Raw genomic sequence first — 18,730 nt, 5'->3', positions numbered from 1 at the left:
ATTACCTGTCAATCAAATATCGGGGTAGTTTCCGGGAAGCGAGGAAAGCCAACCATCAACCTCCTCGGCCGCAGTCTGCGGGATAGTGCACTTCATGGCCTCCTGGGGGGTCTGGTACTTGAGAGTCGAGCACCTGTCCAGATTGCATCTAGCATCCAGCGCCTTCTGGAGAGAATCGTCCTTCCAGCCAAAGACGTAGTCACCGTGCTGGCCATACCCGAGTCTAAGAAACGTCCGTTCAATTAGCAAAACAGCTCCTTTCTTCCTTCACCTGGTAGACCTCTACTTACTTGTCACCAAAACTATAAACGAAAGGCTGCGACCCATCCTCCGGCCACAACTCAGGATCATTATAAGGCTTGGTATCCCACATGATCTCATACATAACCTGAGGCAGTTTCACGGGATGAGACTCGGGGCAGTTCCCATTCATCTCGAAGGCTGGAGTAGGGTAGGCGATGTGAGACTTGTGATCGGGACTGTCGATGTTTTTGCCGTCCCAGCAGGTAGGGAAAGTCACGGTGGTTCGAATTCCGCCAAGGCACATGCCGGCTGGGAGGGTTGCAGTGTCGGCGCCTGTACAGGGGGCACCACCGAACGGCTGCTGGTTTCGGCCGAAGCAGCGGTGGCAGATTCCGGGTTGCATGCCTTCGGGGCTGGATTGGTTAGGATCACCGGCGAGCATGCGGAAGCCCTAACCGTTTGATTCACTGTCAGTATTCGCATCTTACATAGCCTGACGTATTCGGGACTAGAGAGTGAAGCGTTACCTTGGGGAAAGCGGTAACCTTGGTGCGGCCATCGTAGGGAGGAATATAGTACACGGTGATGCCGCCATTCTGAACCAAGCCCATGTTGGCTTCTTGGGCAACACGCTTAAAGGTTCCATTGCGGGCCTTATAGTAGAGTACGGCGGTCCAGTAGTTGGACATGTCTTCGGAATACGTACAAGTCGTGCAGGTGGAGAGGGCGGCAGGATCATGCACCTCCGGGTCCATAGAGACGTTGAAGGAATTTCCTCCAACTATCTGGTGGACATGGGGAGTATAGACTTGGCCCGGGTTGACTAGGGGGTCAACGCGCTCGACGACGAGCTGGGAGCACCCGAAGCGCATCATGGCCTGGGCGTCGGCATATTGAGCAAAGCCGAAAAGGCCGGCGGCAGTAAGAACGAGTCGCATTTTAAGCGAATGCAAACAAAGGGCAGTCAGAGTTTGGGAATGATTAACCAGCGTACTTTGTGCACCTCTCACATCAGAAGCGAAAGAGGACAGGCCCAAAATCTGGGAGGCGCTCAGGTCCGGGATGCCAGCCTTTATACTGCCTCATCACATCATATTAACCTTCAACAAGACTCTCAGATATTTCATAAACAACATTTCGCTCGGCTTCTCTGGGCATCTGAATAGCCTGGCTGAGGGAATCCGCCGCAACATCAAAATTGCCGGCGAGATATTCCGTCTTGGGAGACATATTCGTGAGAAGACAGCAGCTTTTGGGCGTTATGTGACATGATATAGCCCTTCAAGCAAGCTAGAGAACCAATACCGTCATGGATCGTAGTTGGAAATGGAGCTCTTGGGCGAACTTCAAGTCTTGTGTTAATATATTTAAATTCCGGGTATATGGCGGCGGGCCTTGACCTTTGCTTCTCGAGACTTCAACTTCTTGGGGAACAGCACAGATGGCGACTACAACGGCTGGTGTAGATAAGTTCGTGTCCACTTGCACTTGGTGCCATAGATGCTCTTTCGAACCGGTTCCCCTAGGTCCGCGGAGTTTATGCATCATCATACTAAATTCTCAGTGCCGAGCCCTGGGCCATGATCGGGAACATACCCGGCAGACTGTTGTTGTTTACCTCTCCAGGGGTCGAAGGTCGGTCGGTTGGCACATGTATAGGATGAGCTATTAGCTCACCAGAACCGCCGTGATGATATTTTCAATGGAGTCGTTGCCATGCTGTTGGTAGGTCGAAGGGGCGGCTTACACACGGGGAGCCATTTCCCGGTTGTTTTGGGGCAACATCATTTCAATAATACGTGGAATGTTCTAGCGACCTCCATTTTATATATTGATACCTTGAATATTATTTGATTAAAATACCCTCGATCGCCAAGGACAATTTTCTTTTATGACCTAGCCAGCATCAATGGTGATTGATGAGACTAGGTTCACAGACTTGGAGAGTGATATTGTCATTGCCACGCTTTCTATGTCTCCGTTTGAAATTCACTCAAGACAAGGTTAAGGGAAGGGAAACGGGTTCGCTCCCACGGGAGAATGACCTTGTGTGTTGTGTTGTTGGATCGAGGCTTCGTCTTCAGCGCCGCCCTCCAAAGCGTGTAAGTGGAGGGTGGCGAGAGAGCGAGGTTGACAGCTGGTTGACAACTGGCTTAGGATGACAGCCTCTTACGTCAATGCTTGTCTGCACAATCTGCATGACAAGTGGCTTCTCCAGTGCATATCAGTACAGATGACAACAGATGTACCTTTCCACAACCGAATGCATGATCCTGTCAAATTTATTCTGGCCACCTCTGGCAAATCCAGGTGCTCTCACACGCGACAGGACAGAGCACCATCGTCATGTATTATTGATCTCTGAGCCTCCGTCGCATTTTGGTTAGCAATCGAGATGCAAATTCCAATGCCCCCATATTTATAGCTCCCATATGCTGGGCGACGCCTCCTTACCTCCTCAACCTCGGGCGTCTGCTCTCGACTGACCTTGGAACGACCTGTTGCCCTGAGCTCCTCCGCAGCAATCGCTCCAAGCCTGCACCATGGCTTCCCAGCCCCTCGCCCTCTATCTGATATTGCTTTTCCTGGGCTCATGGCTTTCGTTAGCCATGGGCCCTAGTCATATGGAAAAACTGCGTCAAGACAGTGTCCGAATGTTCCTCCATGGCTTCAATAACTATATGGAACATGCTTTCCCTGAGGATGAGGTAAGTTGATCGTTTGCTTCGGAAGTCCGCTCCCATCTGCCAAGTATGCCTAACGTAATTTCTTCCATATAGCTTCGTCCTGTGACTTGCGCGCCTCTTACACGCGATCGAGAGAATCCTGCGAACATCGGCCTCAACGACGTCCTCGGCAACTACTCTTTAACCCTTATCGACAGTTTGTCAACTCTTGCTATTCTAGCCGGCGGTCGTCAAGATGATCATGGATATACGGGAAGGCTTGCGCTTCTAGATTTCCAAAACGGAGTATCGGATCTCGTGAAGTACTATGGCGACGGTCGACCTGGACTTGCCGGCCTGCGGGGGCTTCGATCGAAAGGGTTCGACCTGGATAGCAAGGTGCAAGTTTTCGAGACGGTTATTCGAGGTGTTGGCGGACTGTTGAGTGCTCACTTATTCGCCACTGGTGAGCTTCCGATACCCGGGTACGATCCGACGCCCCCAGTGCATTGGACCAGCAACGACCCTCTTGAAACTGCTCCCATCGAGTGGCCGAATGGATTTGTCTACGACGGCCAACTCTTACGGCTTGCCTTCGACCTCGGTCAGCGCCTCCTCCCAGCATTCTACACGAATACCGGGATTCCATACCCTCGTGTAAATCTGCGTTACGGTATTCCCTTCTACCCAAACTCGCCGCTTAATCACCAATCAGCAGCTGGTCGCGGTATGTATGGAAGAGATATTACAGAAACATGCAGCGCCGGTGCAGGAACTCTTGTTCTGGAATTCTCTGTTCTTAGTCGCTTATCGGGAGATCCGCGGTTTGAAGAGGCGGCCAAGCGTGCTTTCTGGTCTATCTGGGAGCAAAGAAGCCCCCTTGACTTGATCGGCGGTGGCATCGACGCCGAACGCGCTACTTGGATTAGCACGGCGTCCGGAGTCGGGGCGGGCATCGACAGTTTCTTCGAGTACGCCATGAAGGCCCATATTTTGCTCTCTGGCCTTGATCTTCCGAATGAGACTGCTATTGCTTACTCTTCTCGCCGCGATTATAAGCCGTTGTGGCTTGATCCAAATCTTATTCAGCGGCCCCTAACTCCGGAGGAGCACTCTCCAGATTCGTTCCTTAAAACGTGGCATCAAGCTCACGCGGCTATCAAGCGCCATCTCTATAACAGCTGGCAAAACCCGAACGAGGATTTCCACCACCCGAGCTACATGAATGGAAACTATCAGACCGGTGCGGTTTCTGCCTTGTGGGTAGATAGTTTAAGCGCATTCTATCCAGGCCTTCTCACTCTTGCGGGCGAGCTTGAGGAGGCTGTGGAGGCACATCTGCTTTACGCAGCCTTATGGACCCGGTTTCAAGCGTTACCCGAAAGATGGTCCCTTCGTGATGGGCAGGTCGAGTCGAACCTAGGCTGGTGGCCTGGACGACCAGAGTTCATCGAATCAACGTACCACCTATATCGGGCGACGAAGGACCCCTGGTACTTGTATGTTGGAGAAATGGTCATGAAGGATGTCATCGACCGCTGCTATACCGAATGTGGTTGGGCAGGTCTCCAGGACGTTCGGACGGGTGAGAAGTCGGATCGGATGGAGAGCTTCTTCCTTGGAGAAACAACCAAATATATGTATCTGCTCTTTGACCCAGACCATCCTCTGAACAAATTGGACGCACCTTTTGTCTTTTCGACTGAGGGTCATCCCTTGATCATACCGCGAGATCGGAAACGCAAGGGAGCGACTCGGAGTCACCAAACCAATGCGGCGACGGAACCGGACGCGTATTTCGATCCCGAATTTACGAATGAATGCCCTGTTGGCCCAGCAGCCGTGCCCCTCACGGGGTCCACAATAGCAGCGCGGTCGGACCTGTACCACGCAGCGGGTGTTACAGGCCTCTACACAACGCCGAACATCCACGGCGAAGTTGAGCAGGTCGGCATCAAAGAGACCGAATACGGCCCAGTGCCGCTGATTCGGCCCAAGTCAAACCACACGTACTTTCCATGGACGCTACCCTCCACGTACATCCCTGCCAATGGAACATGCCACAGACTACCTGAAGGCCGCCAACTCACCCTGCAATTCCCACACCGAGCTTCGGGACGCTCTGACTCTTCGTTCTGGCAGTCTGTGGTCAAGTTACCGGATGAAGGCCTGTTCATTGCGTCTCTGGACGACCTGAAGCTACAGATGGTTCTCGATACAGAAATAGGCGGTCTTCCTTCTGTGTGGCGAATAGTCTCAGTGAACAACGTCCCTCTTGGCCGGGAGGAGAACGCCGTCGTCGATGCCGACCTGATATCGGACATGACGGACCCCCTTTTCAAGCGCGTCCGCGAACACACAGCTGTCGAAGTTATCCTCTCCCACGACCCGTTCGATCTACGACACAGGAGAAGCAGGGCCGGCAACCCTGACAACTCGCTCGTCTCCGCATACAAAGCCGCCATGCGCACCGTCAAGGACCGCGTAAGCCTCGTCTTCCCCCGCTTCCAAACCGCCAAAACCTCCCTCCCCGTCGCCGAAGACGGCAACGACATCGTCGTCGACGAAGACAGCGCCCTCGTATATGACCTCGGGCTCGATCTCGACCTAGACGCGGACCTCGACCTAGCCCTCGAGACCATCGATTCATTCGTCGCCTCCACCCCCGTCGGCAAGGGCGCCCAGCTCGTCCCAGACTCCCCGACGGCCAAATACGTCTCCGCCGCCGACCCCGATTCCGAAATCCACCTCCCCTGGACGTCCGTCTACCTCACCGACGAGGCCTGCGAACCTCTACCCACCGAGGCTCCCCGAAACCACCAGGTCATCGTCATTCGTCGCGGCTCCTGCACCTTCAGCCAGAAGCTCGCTAGCATTCCCAACTTTTACCCTTCTCCCACCTCCCTCGCCCTGGTGATTGTCCTCGACGAGTCCGGCACCGAGGAGGGCCTCGTTAGCCCGAACCTCGAGGAGACGCAGTTCGCCCCTTCGGGTCTGCCCCGGTATAACCCCATCCCGCTCGTCCTTGTGCGGACGCCGCCTGGGGGCTACGAGAAGTTTAGGGCTGCGACGAGTTTAGGGATACGGAGGTTGTATCATGTACAGTCGAGAGGTATACGGATATCCAATTTGAGGGTTAGATGATATGAGGGGAGAGGGGGAGGAAATATCGGCATTTGCTTTTCTTTTTCTTCTTCTTCTTCTTCCTTTTTTTTTTTTTTTTTTTTTTTTTTTTTTTTTATTTGTTTTGGAAAAGCTTTGATGATGCTTATGAGATAGTAGCGACATGAAACCTTTTTATTTCTGTTAACTATGCTGGGAACAACACATATATGGCGCATGTCTATTCTTCCATCCGCTTCATTGTATATTGAGGAGGAACAATTCGCACGAAAATGAAACCAAGCAAAATAGAGAAAAGGATGTAATGTTGCCCGCATTATTAAAGGAAAACGTGGAACTGATGAAATCCTAATTATTCGAAGATATGTAGCCCAAGATTTATGATTAACTAGCTACATCTGCACGCCCATGGTCTTGCGTAACCCCCTATTAGAAGCTCTCTCTTTAAAAATCCAGAATAAAAAAGTAATCTATCACGGTATTTTGCAAGAAAAATATCGAATCGCGTCAAATACAACGACTCGAGATAAAAGCAGAAGAAGAAAAGAAAGGTAAGAAGGGGACGAAGCTGAAATAGGTAAACCGAACCAGTCCTCTACGCCAATGCAATGGTTTTTGTTTTTTTTTGATGAATAAAGCCGCCCGCCATCCGTTGTCTCCAACTATCCTTGATTAAAACCGATTCCAAAGCGTGGTACGATGTATGCTTTGACAAAAAAGTATTGGGCGAGTATGTGTGTGTTTGTGCGAGTGAGGTGCCATTAATATCCCAGATATCGAAACCGACACTGAGACGACTTGTTGAGAAAGAAGATGACGAAGATTCGATATATATGACTCGCGGTCGAGCCTCAGAGTCGCCAAGTGCTGTGACTACCCACAACCAAGATTTCGTGTGCGCACATGCAACGCTTTCTGCGGTCTGTTTGACTGATTATACGTCCTCGAGCATGATGACAGAAGGAATCTCGCCGAGCTTCTCCCTGCCGTTGAGACCTTCGATCTGAAGGAGGAAGAGGTAGCCGATAACATCGCCCTGCATTTGGCTGACGAGGTCGGCAGCAGCGGCCGCAGAACCACCTATATACGGCCTACGTTAGTACGGGTCGAAATTGGGGTCCAAATTTGAAAGATGGTCGGTGGGTATGAGCTACTCACCTGTCGCGATGATGTCATCCACAATCAAGACCTTCTGACCAGGCTTGATGGCATCCGACTGCATCTGGAAGAAGTCTGTGCCATACTCCTTCTCATAGGACGCCGTGACGCACGGGCCGGGGAGCTTGCCCTTCTTTCGGACCGGGGCAAAGCTGACTCCGAGTCGGAGGGCAAGTCCCGGACCGAAGAGGAAGCCACGCGCATCCAAGCCGACGATAATGTCGGGCTTGGAGGCGAAACTCTCCTGAGATTGTAGGTGGAGGGCGGTATGCAGGGTGTGGTGGACGGCGACGTCGTGGAAGAGCGGCATGATGTCGACGAAGTCGATTCCCTTGATCGGGAAGTCCATGAAATGGCGCAGGGCCGACTTGAGAGTCATCTTTGCACTGGCGAGTTCGGTGGAGGGGGGGGCGGCGGCGGCGGGCTGTCCTCGCGAGGCATCTTGATCTTGTGCCTGTTCCGATGTGGCGGCAGAATCGGGATAGACAGGATGAGCAGCGAGAGGGTTCAGCACTGACTGGGCAGTTGAGGTAGGTTGAGTGGATTGATTAGAGGGAACCTGAACGTCCTCCGGAGACGGCATGGTGAGAGGAAGAAGAAAGGAAAGAAAGAAAAAGACGAGAGAAGCGTAGGAGAGAAATACGAAAGGGCTGAGAGGAAAGATGAATTTGTTTGTATCCGAACCAAAGAATTTTTTTTTAATCCTTCCTGGTTGTATTTTCCCACGGGTGATACTGGGGAGTGAGGGGGAGGGGTGTGTATCAGCCAGCCGTTGGAGGGGTGGGCACAATTTAGAGGGGAACGCGAAGCGTAACGGAACGGGAAGAGAAAAGGACCAGTTTGGAGTGGTGAATTTGGTACCACGCAAAACGGAGCTGGGAAACTACGAAGTCGGTCTGTTGTCAGCCGAAGGATGTTGCCGGATTGGACGGCAGGCAGCACAAGGAGGAAGTGAGGGAGGGAGATGATAAGCCAACAGGGTAAGACGAACGATGGTGTCAAACAGGGTATTTGGGCGTGGGCGAGTTCAAAGGGATGGGATAATGGACTTGGGGGATGGCGAGCTACGACCACAGCGAGAGGCTAGGCGGCGACAGCAACGTGGAGGAGGTGGAGGAGGTGGAGGAGGGGCAAAACTGACTCAAAAAGGCGACCTGACCTGGCCTGGCGGTGTGGTGCCAGCGAACACGGAGCTTGGGGCTGCACAAACGAAACAAACGAGGAGGTATCGAAATGTAGCTGGCGACGGTCCCGGGCAGTCTTTTCGACGTTGTTCTGGCCTTTTACTTGTACTGACTGAAGCGGTATCTCGAGGTAGCCTTTCACAGGATCCTTGAGTCGATCAACGTACTTGAGAGAGGTAGGAAACGGACAGGGGAGAAAAAGAAAAATGAAAGTGGATATGCGATATGGACAGGCGGAGTCGGTTCAAACCGCATCAGCTAAGACTAAGAAGCCGCTAAACCTTTGCGCGAATTATAGTGTAGATTCGTTGAGGCAGATATTGATGGGGATCCTTGATATCTGCTTTGTTACGAGGCGAAGTAGAGGCGACTTCTGAAGCAGCGCATCGTTCCCGGTGCTTGGGCTTCGGGGCTGACCTACCAGGCCTGGTTAGCCCAAAGTCGTTCGAAGTCGAGAGAACCAGCACTGTACCAAGTACACTCGTCGGGGAGCTTCAAGAAACTTAAACGAGGCTTGGGCTGGGAGCTCTGAAAGTGCATTTTAAGGAAACTGTGACAAAACTGCGTCATATTGCTGTAAGTTGGAAGGTGGCATTAAGAGTCGAGATCAATAACAATAAATCAAATCATCAAATGCTCAGCCTGCTCGAATCCCATGCAAGAAGAACTGGTAGGGCAAGCAGTGAATAGAGCCAGTCGCCCGAGCCGGGGCAGAGCTTGATCACCTCGGCAGCAACTGCTTCGTCTCTTCGTCTTCGGCCTTGTACTTCAAACGCGCAGGGAAGGGACTTGAAGTGAATCATCCGGGTGGTGTGAGCTCTGCTTCGAAGAATCTTCTGTTTAGGCAGGCGCAAACAGGTCTTATTGAAAAGGTCTGGATCAACCAAGACGGATTGGAGCATTGGAGTATTGCGTACTACACAAGTACTCGTCTACATCCCCACCGAGCGCTATTTTGTTCCTTTGAAGTACTTGCCCCAGATGCCTTGACAGAAGATACATCAACTTTCATTGTCGCATTCTGACAGGTCTCTGAAAGACCTGTACCCATTTACATCGTACAATATTCCTGTCATACCACATAATGTCCATGATGTCTACTTGAATCAACGTCGATGTTAAGTGGAGGGTTTGCTGTCGAGGCTCGTATTAATATGGGAGCTTCAAGCCCCGAATTCCAAGTTGATTGGATGAGAGGTCAAAGACCACCCACCCAATAGGCCTCTCCTTCAGAACACTCAAAGCAAAATTGACCTCAGCCGTGTAAGCGGCGCGCCGAACAGCATACGCCGAAGGTAAACTAATTATTTTATCACCCGAAGTGGAGTCAGAGTGTCCACCAACATAGGCTGCTTGATGATAATACCTTGCAGGCACAATAGGACGAGACCTCAAAACAGTCCTTCCTTCCTTTCACCTGAGGGATGCGGGTTGATGCTTCCAGGTTTTCTTAGCCTTCTCTCCGGCGTCTTGTAATTCAAACAGTACGAAGAAGGCTCGATCTGCTCACAAGCGTGTACGAAGTGGTGACAACCAACTTCTCGGTTTATCGGGGTCGCTTGGACATTGATGAGCTTGGCCCGCAACTGCTCAATCTGATCTTTCTCATGGCGGGGACACGTACGAAGTACGAAGTACAACCATGTGAATGCTCCGGGCCTTGGTTCCGGCTTGTTCCTGGCACCTTCCGCACTGCAATCTCACATTTCCATTCTCCGAAGCAAATTCGTCCCTTCCCAAACTATTAATGCTATTCGTACTTCACCAGCTATGCACTCCACTCTCAAATGAGACTTGACATCAAACTGGAACGAGTAGATCCCAGATACACTCCTCCTGCAACGAAAATTGAGCATAGTTGATGCCACTCTCTTTCTCCAGAGTGGAGCCAAATTCCATTGGAAACCATCTCGGATCGGGAGGCCTGTCTCAAGTATACTGATATCAGTCGGCCTCGGTGCCCTCCGATGCCTGTGTCTCCTCTTGCTTGCAGAAAGACGACGACATCCAGACCATAAATACCTTCCGATACACCTCCATCTCTGCACTCGATCGAATATGATCACTCCGCCTATTATCGGCCAGGGATGCTGAAGTTCAGAAGTTCTTACATGAGTGCCATTGAACAACCCCGGCCGGGACCATGAGAGATGAGGTGAGGATGCAACAGGCTTGGGAGCTCTTGACATTGTGGGTTCAGGTCCCACATTTAAGTGAACCTCGTCGGCTCGGCATCAATTGATTCAAGAAGGATCGTTCTTCAGTCTTGGTAGGGCTGTCAGCAACATTTCGGATTTAGCTTGACCTGGCGATCGGCATCCATGTCTTGGCTGCTCACCCCTCCATCAACCCCCCAGAAATCGACCCCTCTTGGACCTCCCGGCGCCGAGACGGCCTGGTCCATCCCTGTGGCCTGAACTGAACGGACATCCCTGTGTACTATTATGAAGTTCCTTCGTACAGTTGGTCTATTGGTGTCCGTCCAAATCTCCCTTGCACTGCATCCACTTCCTCCCGAGCCAGAGACTCGCACGTATGTCGATGATACGACCCCTACACCGCGGGGGCCCATGCCTTGCATTCATGCTCCCTCCAATCTAAAGAGCAAGGAACTGAGTTGTCTGTCCATGTCCACTATTTCTTTGGAGCCGACCTAGGTTTCCAGGTGCATCCGGCCAGCAATCAAGGTGGCTTGAATCTTTCCCAATTCGCCCAATAGCATCCGTTCTTTCGACCACCATTCAGCCCAAAGTGGCTTCTCTGCAGGTCTGCGCTACGCTGTATTTGGTGCTCCCTAACTTAATTAACCACAAATATCACAACGTGGGCCAGCGGTGTGCTAGATGCACCCATCATCCTATCGCACAGACAAGCTCCGGACCTAAGTGGCCTCAGTCCGACGAACGAGACAGCTAAGCAGCAACATCATGAGGGCGGATTACACGACTTTTGCCCGAGGGCAATTCAGAAATTCCTGGTCGCCTGGCGATGCTGGTCTTCGTTCTCTAAGTAAGACTAAGCTGCACATACCCGTCTTTACCATCCTTCACCATATCTTTTTTCCATTCCTCTTTACTAGTATTGCCGAAGTTGTAATGCCGTCGATTATCCTCGAGAGCTAATGTATATATATGGTCGTTCTCTCATGCTCTCTTGCCCCAGCTAGCGACTTTAACGCCAACACTAACAAATATCGAACGAGGTGCCAAGTCTATTTTAAGGTCTGATTTTCAAAATATTTTCCAATATCTGTACCTCGGCATACCGGACACCTCTCAAGCGAAAGTTGCCTAGCATTGCCGAGAATAAGGGAATGACGCCCTGCTGCAGCCCTCTTGAATAGCAATCCAAGGTCGGTGTAAAGGAATGTGGTATCACGGCATTTGGAGCCCTTACCGGCCCTACGGGATAGGGTACCTGATTGACCCGTGGGGCAGATTGTTAGCTATTTGAAAGCCGACCTGTCACAGATTCCTATGTTGGGAGACCATATGAGACCTGTATCGGCGAAGTTGCCTGCCCCGGTAATCCTCAACCGCCTTTTACAGAGTGACACACCAAAAGTTCTGCCTAAAACATCGACACCAGATGAACGAGCGGTGACGAGCCTTTTCAAGTTGGCCACCTCGTATTTGAGTCGACACCACCAAGTTTGTTACCGAATGCGCCTTTCCATTAGATCATGTAATATCACATAGTATTTGACCATTCATCTCTTATGAATCTAATTTCGGAGCTGAGAGGGGACGGGGCGGCAGCGAGATGTTGTAACCCGGTGCATTAGCGACACCTAGCCCTATAGGCAGTGCTACAGTCACCTCCCACAGCTGCACAGTTTCAGGGATTCTTGACAGCCTAGATCCAAATTGATGTCCACAGGAGTGGCTCGCCTGCCTCTATGAAGCCGTCTCTCCCTCCATTTTGCAGGGAGATCATTCATGATTTGTGTACTTGGTCCGCCCCCTGTAATTCTGGCCCCTTGTCATGTACCACCCACTTACCGGTCCCTACAGCCTACAACGTGATGTTGAGGAACGACATCGCTAAGACTACAATCACTGCTCAGGGCGCGCTTACGGGGTATTTTGAGTCTTATGATATTCTCCAGGGGCCTTGTTCAGTGGCGACTTTAACCTGACAAGGGGCCATTATTTACCCCGGCTACTGCGTAGACTGGCACCTCAGGTGCTACAAAAATCCCTGCTGCCAACCCCAGCCGCCTGGCAATGTTGTATCACTGAGAAGAACTTGTTCGCAACACCATTGACGGGATGGATTTGTCCACCCAGATGGTAGACTAATACTTCTCACCAAAAAGCAAACGGCATGGCGAACGAAACTAGCTATGCAGAGCATTCTTGTTGTCTGTTCCCTTTACACCCTAGGTAACCTAGCCTACTTTCTCAAGACGTTCCAAGCTCGACACCTTTTGACACCAGTTTGCTCTCATCCGTAGACAAGACGAGGGAGCACTTCCACCTCTTCACTCGATGGGGTGATCAACTTCTTCTTTACATTTCCTCATTTCTCTCTCTCTCTCCCCCCCCCCCCCCAAACCTAGCATTAACAGGATCAGGTCCCCGGGAGTGAGACGCAACCAGCACCCCTAGCATTACATCTGTTCCGCCCCGCCTGCCCCTCCAAGGAGAGGGGTTTCGCGAGAGCAGTCGGAGGTGTGTGTGGGCGGTTGCATCTCCTAAAAGAGCATACAACATGCACGCAAAAACATGCCGCTGCAGCTACGAACCGGCCTGTGATACCTTCGTCCTCTTTTTCTTGCGTATTATCTTGCGTATTATTTAGTCTCCATTTTCTTTTCATGTTTACACGCCCCCCCAAAACTTCTCCATGTCCCTCCCGCGGTCACCGTGTAGGTGGAGAGGCCATTAATCGTCAGAAAAGTGGCGGCTGGTGGGCATGAATGCTGCGGGTGGCCGTATCGGGTTGTGTTTCCATGCAAAGAAGGGCTGTTAGGAACATTTACTTTGTCTTGGCGGGCCGCGCCCCTTGCAAACTATTAAATCTATGATCTTTGGGCCAGGAAAGGGATGCATGTTTGCTATGGAATGAGGAAGGTTGCGAGTAAAATTCGCGATAAGGGAGGGACACAAGTCGTGGGTCCCACGCCAAGTTTGGTCAGAGATGGGCAGCGTTGGGCTCCTATGTCCTCATCTATCCACTCGATTGTATAAGTGGTCTCACCGGTTCGTCTTTTCGATAAGGCTCAGGATGGTCGCTCGGATAGGTCACGGTCGGTCTGGGGAGAACATGATAGATTATGATTATCCATGTACAAAACTATAACTGTACATTCTATAGCTAGAATAGAGAAACAAAATGGTATAGTTGGAAATGAGGAATGGGAAGGAAGGGTATCAGCCTAGTTCTATGCAAATATGCTTGGGCAAGAAAAACATTGACAAAGGAACAAAGAGAAAAATAAACAAATAAATACTGGAAAAAGAAAAGGAAAAAAAAAAGGAAGAAAACAGGGAAGTAGAAAAGAGGAAGAGACAAGACATTCCAGTTCCTGAAAATGCCCAGGGATAACAGTGAGGGGAAATAAAGCAAAAAATCCAGATATTGCCTCGCCATCGCCATCGCCATCGTGAAAATGACATCCAGACCTCCTATTCCGTTCCCCTCTATGATGAGTGACCTCATCACACATTTCCCCCAGACCATCCCATCTCCGTTCTAACACCTTGTCCGACGATATCTGTATCTCTGAAGAACCACGGGGACGCCAATGAAGATTGCAAAAGCAAACCACACCTAAGCCAAGAAAGTCTGATAAGATAGGCCAGAATCGGCTCAAGAAGTTTATATCCAAGTTGGAGGAAGATAAAAAATGAGGCTGACATTCCCGAAGCAAAGCGAGTGATGAGTGCCATTAACACCTTCTCTATGCGTTAGGACTGCGGCTCATTCTCCCAGAGCCTTGTATCAGCGGAACTGCAGACGAATGATAGAAAAGAGCATATTCTGCAACACATGCAAAATAACAGCCGCGCTCGTCGGCAACAACTCCGGCCACACGGCCAAATCCAGCTTTCCTTCCAGATCGACGTCAAGTTTGAAGAACCACCGGATGACGATCCTCACGCAGAGCGCCGCGGCGAGCTCGCACGCCCACGTCACCGACGAGGCGTAAAAGGTGAGGTTGAAGTCGTAGGGCTCGTTGGGGTCGTCGAAGGCGAAGTAAGGGTAGACGTCTTTGTTCACGCCGAAGTGGAGGACGAGGACGGAGCCGAGGAAGGTGGCCATGGAGACGTTCTCGGCAATGAAGCGGATGAAGATGTTGCGGACGCAGAGCTTCTGGTAGGAGGAGTAGGAAAGTGTGCTGACGCCGAGGATGGTGAGGATGCGGTGGAAGATGGGGGACATGAGGGTGGGGTAGAAAATGATAAGACCGGCGCTTGAGAGGGCTTGGAGAGTTATGAACTGGGCTGGTGAGCGGAGGCGGGCATACAGAGCTCGGACGTATGTTTGGTACGTCAACATGAAGTATCTAGGAGAAGCCAACAGGTTAATCACTCAGATCTCCCCCTCGGGGGGGATAGACTTGACTTACAGTTTAAACGCCCAGCTCAAGGGATAACTTCCAACTCGCTCGCCCTCACGCACACCTAAAATCCACCCAGTTAACCCATCTAGGATATGGATTGTCGCAACCCAACTGTAGACATATACAACGGTCTCCCAGTTGTCATGCGGCAGCGTCCGGAGGTAGATCTCGGCATACGCCTCTCCAATTACATACGCCATGAGACCAACGAACAGAGCGAGGCAGAACCAGACGAAGCGCACGAAACTTGCTGGTAACCATCGGCGATCTATCGTCGGCACCCTGCGGCGATGGGTCGGCTGCTCTGTGACATGGAGCAAGTCTGGGTCGAAGGAGTCTGGTTGCAGTTGAGGCCTCCTCCTGTCCCTTCTGGATATGGTGTCTTCCTCACCCGTCCACCATGATGTAGTGAAGATACGCTGTGTTTCAGAAAGGGTGTAGCGCAGGCGCAGATGTCGTTCGTTGATGAGGAGAATAATGCAGGCGATAGCCACGGGCATCGCCATAATAATGAACGTCCATGATATCCAAGCAGTATTGTGGATAGTCAGGAATCTCGTCTCTGGGCTGAGGTATATAGGTATGGGGACGGCTATGGAGACGATGGCAATGAGGCATACTGTCAGAGGGAATCCCAACGATTGAGGCCACCTAAAGAAGGAGGCACGTCAGTACAAGTTCGACATCAAAGACGGCGGGAGGAAGGTAGATCTTCACCAGTTCAAGCTATAGAGGTTGAAAACCTTGGTAATCCACATCAACGCCGTAAGATTGTAGAAGCCATAAAAGAAGAAAAGGAAGAACCAGAAGTTCACTCGGACCCGAGCAGCACCGTGACCAGGGATCTTACTTCCCGACCCGGGATCAGTAGGCCGACCGTTATCATCGTCCAGGTTGTATTGCGGAAAGGGCATGGCACACCAAGTCACGGCCTATGAAGGAGAGCGCCGCAAGTTCCATGTTAGCACAGGCACATTCAGAACACAAAAAGCTTGAAAAAACGAGAGAGACACAAAGTAACTCACCAAAATCGCGGGCATCACGACCAAGGCTCCGTATCGGCCCCACCAATGATCCACAACCCTCTTCACAGCCGTCTGCTTCGGCTCGACCCAGAGATCAAACACCTTCCTCACATTCCTCCTCCACAATCGCCTCACTGGGCCTACGCCCTCCAAGGCGGCGAGCTCATCCTCAAAGTCCGAGTCCGAATCCGAGTCATCCCCAACCCCAAGTCCAGCCGCCGCCAATATCGACCCATATCCGACGTGCACGCTCCCTCGGAGGGAGGAGAACGGTCCCGGCTGGTTTCCCGTGGATCTGTTCCTGCCGAGACCGGGGCGCGGAGGGACGGCGCGGAACCGCCCTAGTAGAGGCGAGCTGTCGGGATTGAAGCGAGCGCGGGATTCGGTGCCCTGTGTGAACTGGAAGAAGCTGGGCATTTCCCACTCGCGGCTGCTGCGGCTGCTACGGTCGGCGACCACGACGTCATGGGGACCGGCGGGGTTGTGCCGTCGAGCGTGGCCTGGCTGGCTGGATCGTATCTCCGTCGACTCGCGGACCCGTCAATATCTTGTCGAATGCGGGTTGTATGAGCGGAGGTGCTATTGAAGGGGAAGGAGACGTGGTGGCTTCGGGGTGGTCGATTTACGCGGGTTGACCATGAGGATTGTTGACGTTAAATCGGGACAGTCTTCAGCTCCGTTATCGCGTTTCGTTTCCTGCAATCTTGGTCGTGATGAGATTGTTCCCGATTTAGCGCGGAAGGGACCCTGGAGGGGAACCAGTCCCCACTAAAATTTCCGTTTACAGAACCCCAAACTGCCTAATTCTGACCCATGTCAATCAATCAAGGCCAACCAGGGGAGCTGACCCATGGCAAGATCACGCAAGATGGAGTTAATGGCGGGGAACGTCAATCGATCAAAAAATTTGAATCGAGGCACCTGAACAGGGTCGGCTGATCGATGATGTTCCACAGCTGGTCTCTTGGGCATAAGTTGTCAGAGCCACGAGGGTTAGAATGAGATGTTCAATGGTTATCAAGTTTGAGCAGGCATTCCACCAAGGAATAGGGTCTAGTGGATGCGATGATAACTTTTGATTGAATGCTTGTAATAAGCCCAGGCACCCTTCGCTTCTATATCGAACTGTATAATACACTACCAAACTCAATGGCACACCCATTATCCCTCGATCTCCCAAACGCCCAGTTCCTGTCTAAACTTTATCGGTGCTGCTAATTTCTAACTCCGCGAGACAGTGTTTCGAGTCCGATCTTCCGGTCGCTATTCATCATCAAAATCGGACAAATCCAACGCTTCTTCTGCGGCGTCCTCCTCCTCCGCCTCGTCAACCTCTCCTTCATCCTCCTCATATTCTTCTCCAGACAAGGACGGTGACGACAGAGAAGATATAGAAGAAGGCAATGGGAGTATTTCATCAACCGACTCCAGCAGTCTGACATCTTGCAGATCATCTGAGAATGCCACCGTCTTCGCCGCGGGCTTAGCCGGTTCGAGGACATCCCCGTTCCATGGCTTACAGGCCTTAACAGTCTCACCGCAACGGAGGCAGGTCCAGCCCTCGCCCTCCTCCCTCTCCAATCTCGTAGCTATGCAAACGAAGCAATAGATGCAGCCACAAGGAATAGTTTCGTATGGATTAGTGATATCTGTTTGCGCAGACCCGATCACTCCGCTCGACGTCGCGGCAGCTAAAACTTCCGCTTCAGAGGTCGCCGCAGCGTTCTGATCTTGATAGCAGATAGCGCACGTCCGCTCAGGCAAGAATGAAAGCTCCCCGCTGGCCATGGTAGTCTCGACATCGCCTCCAGAGCGGATAATTGCCCTCGTCTTTCGCCAGGTCCTGGTAAGCCACCGCCTCCAGCGGTTGATACCAATAAGAGGGAGGATAAAGAGCAAGAACTCGGTGAATGCATGCCACACGAGCTGGCGATTCTGGTATTCGAACGAGAGCTCTCTGCTCACCTGGCTCGTCGGTGGTTCGAGGCGCATCCTCAAGATTCGGTCCAAGAGAGTCCTATATCGGCCTTGGACCAAGAATACGAGGAAGGAAGTTAACGCCGCCATCGAGTATGTGGTTGACAGCGCAGACGTGACCTTGGAAAGCCGTTGTACCCTAGGATCGGGTTCGTTATAACCATCGTCCTGGTTCACCAGCCAGTCTTCCCACTTGGACCAAGCATATCTCCCCGTCACCGTAAACAGCCCGTACAGGCTCTTCTGCCATCTAGTCGGCGGGGAGAGGACGGGGCCTGCCTTCCTTGCATCGGTATATTTGAGGTTCTGTAGCGCCGCTCCGTAGCTGGCATCGTGGTCCCATATCGTGAGCTTGAAAAGGATCGCTCGAAGAACCAATTGTATCTCGTCCGACCAGTCATCCTTTAGATGCCCACCGGCGAAGTATTTCAGAGCATCCCCGACCTGCCCCTTAAGAAGATCCAGGAGTTCTTCGTCAAGAAGCTCAGCATCTAGCTGGCCGACTCGAAAAGATGGTTGTGATCCGGTCGGGTCTGATAATGAGTCCCAAGCCACGGGGAGATGGTTGAGAGGATATGGGAGTTTGCTGAAGCGGGCGCGAGTGCGTGATCGCGAGGTTTCGGCATTGGCGCGACGTGCGATGGCTGCGGTTCGTTCTCGTTCGCGCTGTCGGTCGGATAAGCGATTGAGCGCTTCCGCAAAACTGTTCGAGTTCGATGTCATGCTGGCGACGATGCAGAAACTGGGGATGAAAACAATATGCCTGAGACTGCTCGTATCATGGTC

General features: G+C 51.8%; 4 protein-coding genes and 1 pseudogene across 4 annotated transcripts; 1 reads left to right on the top strand and 4 right to left on the bottom strand.

Annotated features, from left to right (window-relative positions):
• Window positions 1–12: 12 nt before the first annotated feature.
• Window positions 13–1,181, bottom strand: SAPIO_CDS5568 (uncharacterized protein; the record flags this gene model as incomplete). Its single annotated transcript, XM_016787871.1, has 3 exons — window positions 13–223; window positions 291–694; window positions 771–1,181. 3 exons carry the CDS (start codon window positions 1,179–1,181, stop codon window positions 13–15), a joined length of 1,026 nt encoding a protein of 341 aa, XP_016642186.1.
• Window positions 1,182–2,786: 1,605 nt separating this feature from the next.
• SAPIO_CDS5567 (Glycoside hydrolase family 47 protein) lies at window positions 2,787–6,053 on the top strand (the record flags this gene model as incomplete). The annotated part of the gene is made up of 2 exons (XM_016787870.1): window positions 2,787–2,951; window positions 3,024–6,053. 2 exons carry the CDS (start codon window positions 2,787–2,789, stop codon window positions 6,051–6,053), a joined length of 3,195 nt encoding a protein of 1,064 aa, XP_016642185.1.
• Window positions 6,054–6,966: 913 nt separating this feature from the next.
• On the bottom strand, window positions 6,967–7,773 carry SAPIO_CDS5566 (Adenine phosphoribosyltransferase; the record flags this gene model as incomplete). Its single annotated transcript, XM_016787869.1, has 2 exons — window positions 6,967–7,112; window positions 7,191–7,773. 2 exons carry the CDS (start codon window positions 7,771–7,773, stop codon window positions 6,967–6,969), a joined length of 729 nt encoding a protein of 242 aa, XP_016642184.1.
• Window positions 7,774–14,320: 6,547 nt separating this feature from the next.
• Window positions 14,321–16,606, bottom strand: SAPIO_CDS5565 (uncharacterized protein; the record flags this gene model as incomplete). The annotated part of the gene is made up of 5 exons (XM_016787868.1): window positions 14,321–14,885; window positions 14,949–15,593; window positions 15,660–15,874; window positions 15,968–16,467; window positions 16,594–16,606. The coding sequence occupies 5 exons, from the start codon at window positions 16,604–16,606 to the stop codon at window positions 14,321–14,323; spliced, it is 1,938 nt and encodes a 645-aa protein (XP_016642183.1).
• A 624-nt stretch (window positions 16,607–17,230) lies between these two features.
• SAPIO_CDS5564 lies at window positions 17,231–18,667 on the bottom strand (annotated as a pseudogene; the record flags this gene model as incomplete).
• Window positions 18,668–18,730: the final 63 nt, after the last annotated feature.

The sequence above is a fragment of the Scedosporium apiospermum genome (assembly GCF_000732125.1).
Source record: "Scedosporium apiospermum strain IHEM 14462 chromosome Unknown SEQ_SAPIO_0099, whole genome shotgun sequence".
NCBI lineage: Eukaryota > Fungi > Ascomycota > Sordariomycetes > Microascales > Microascaceae > Scedosporium > Scedosporium apiospermum.
Note: the sequence above shows the minus strand (reverse complement) of the source record. Positions and strands in the feature narration are given on the sequence as shown.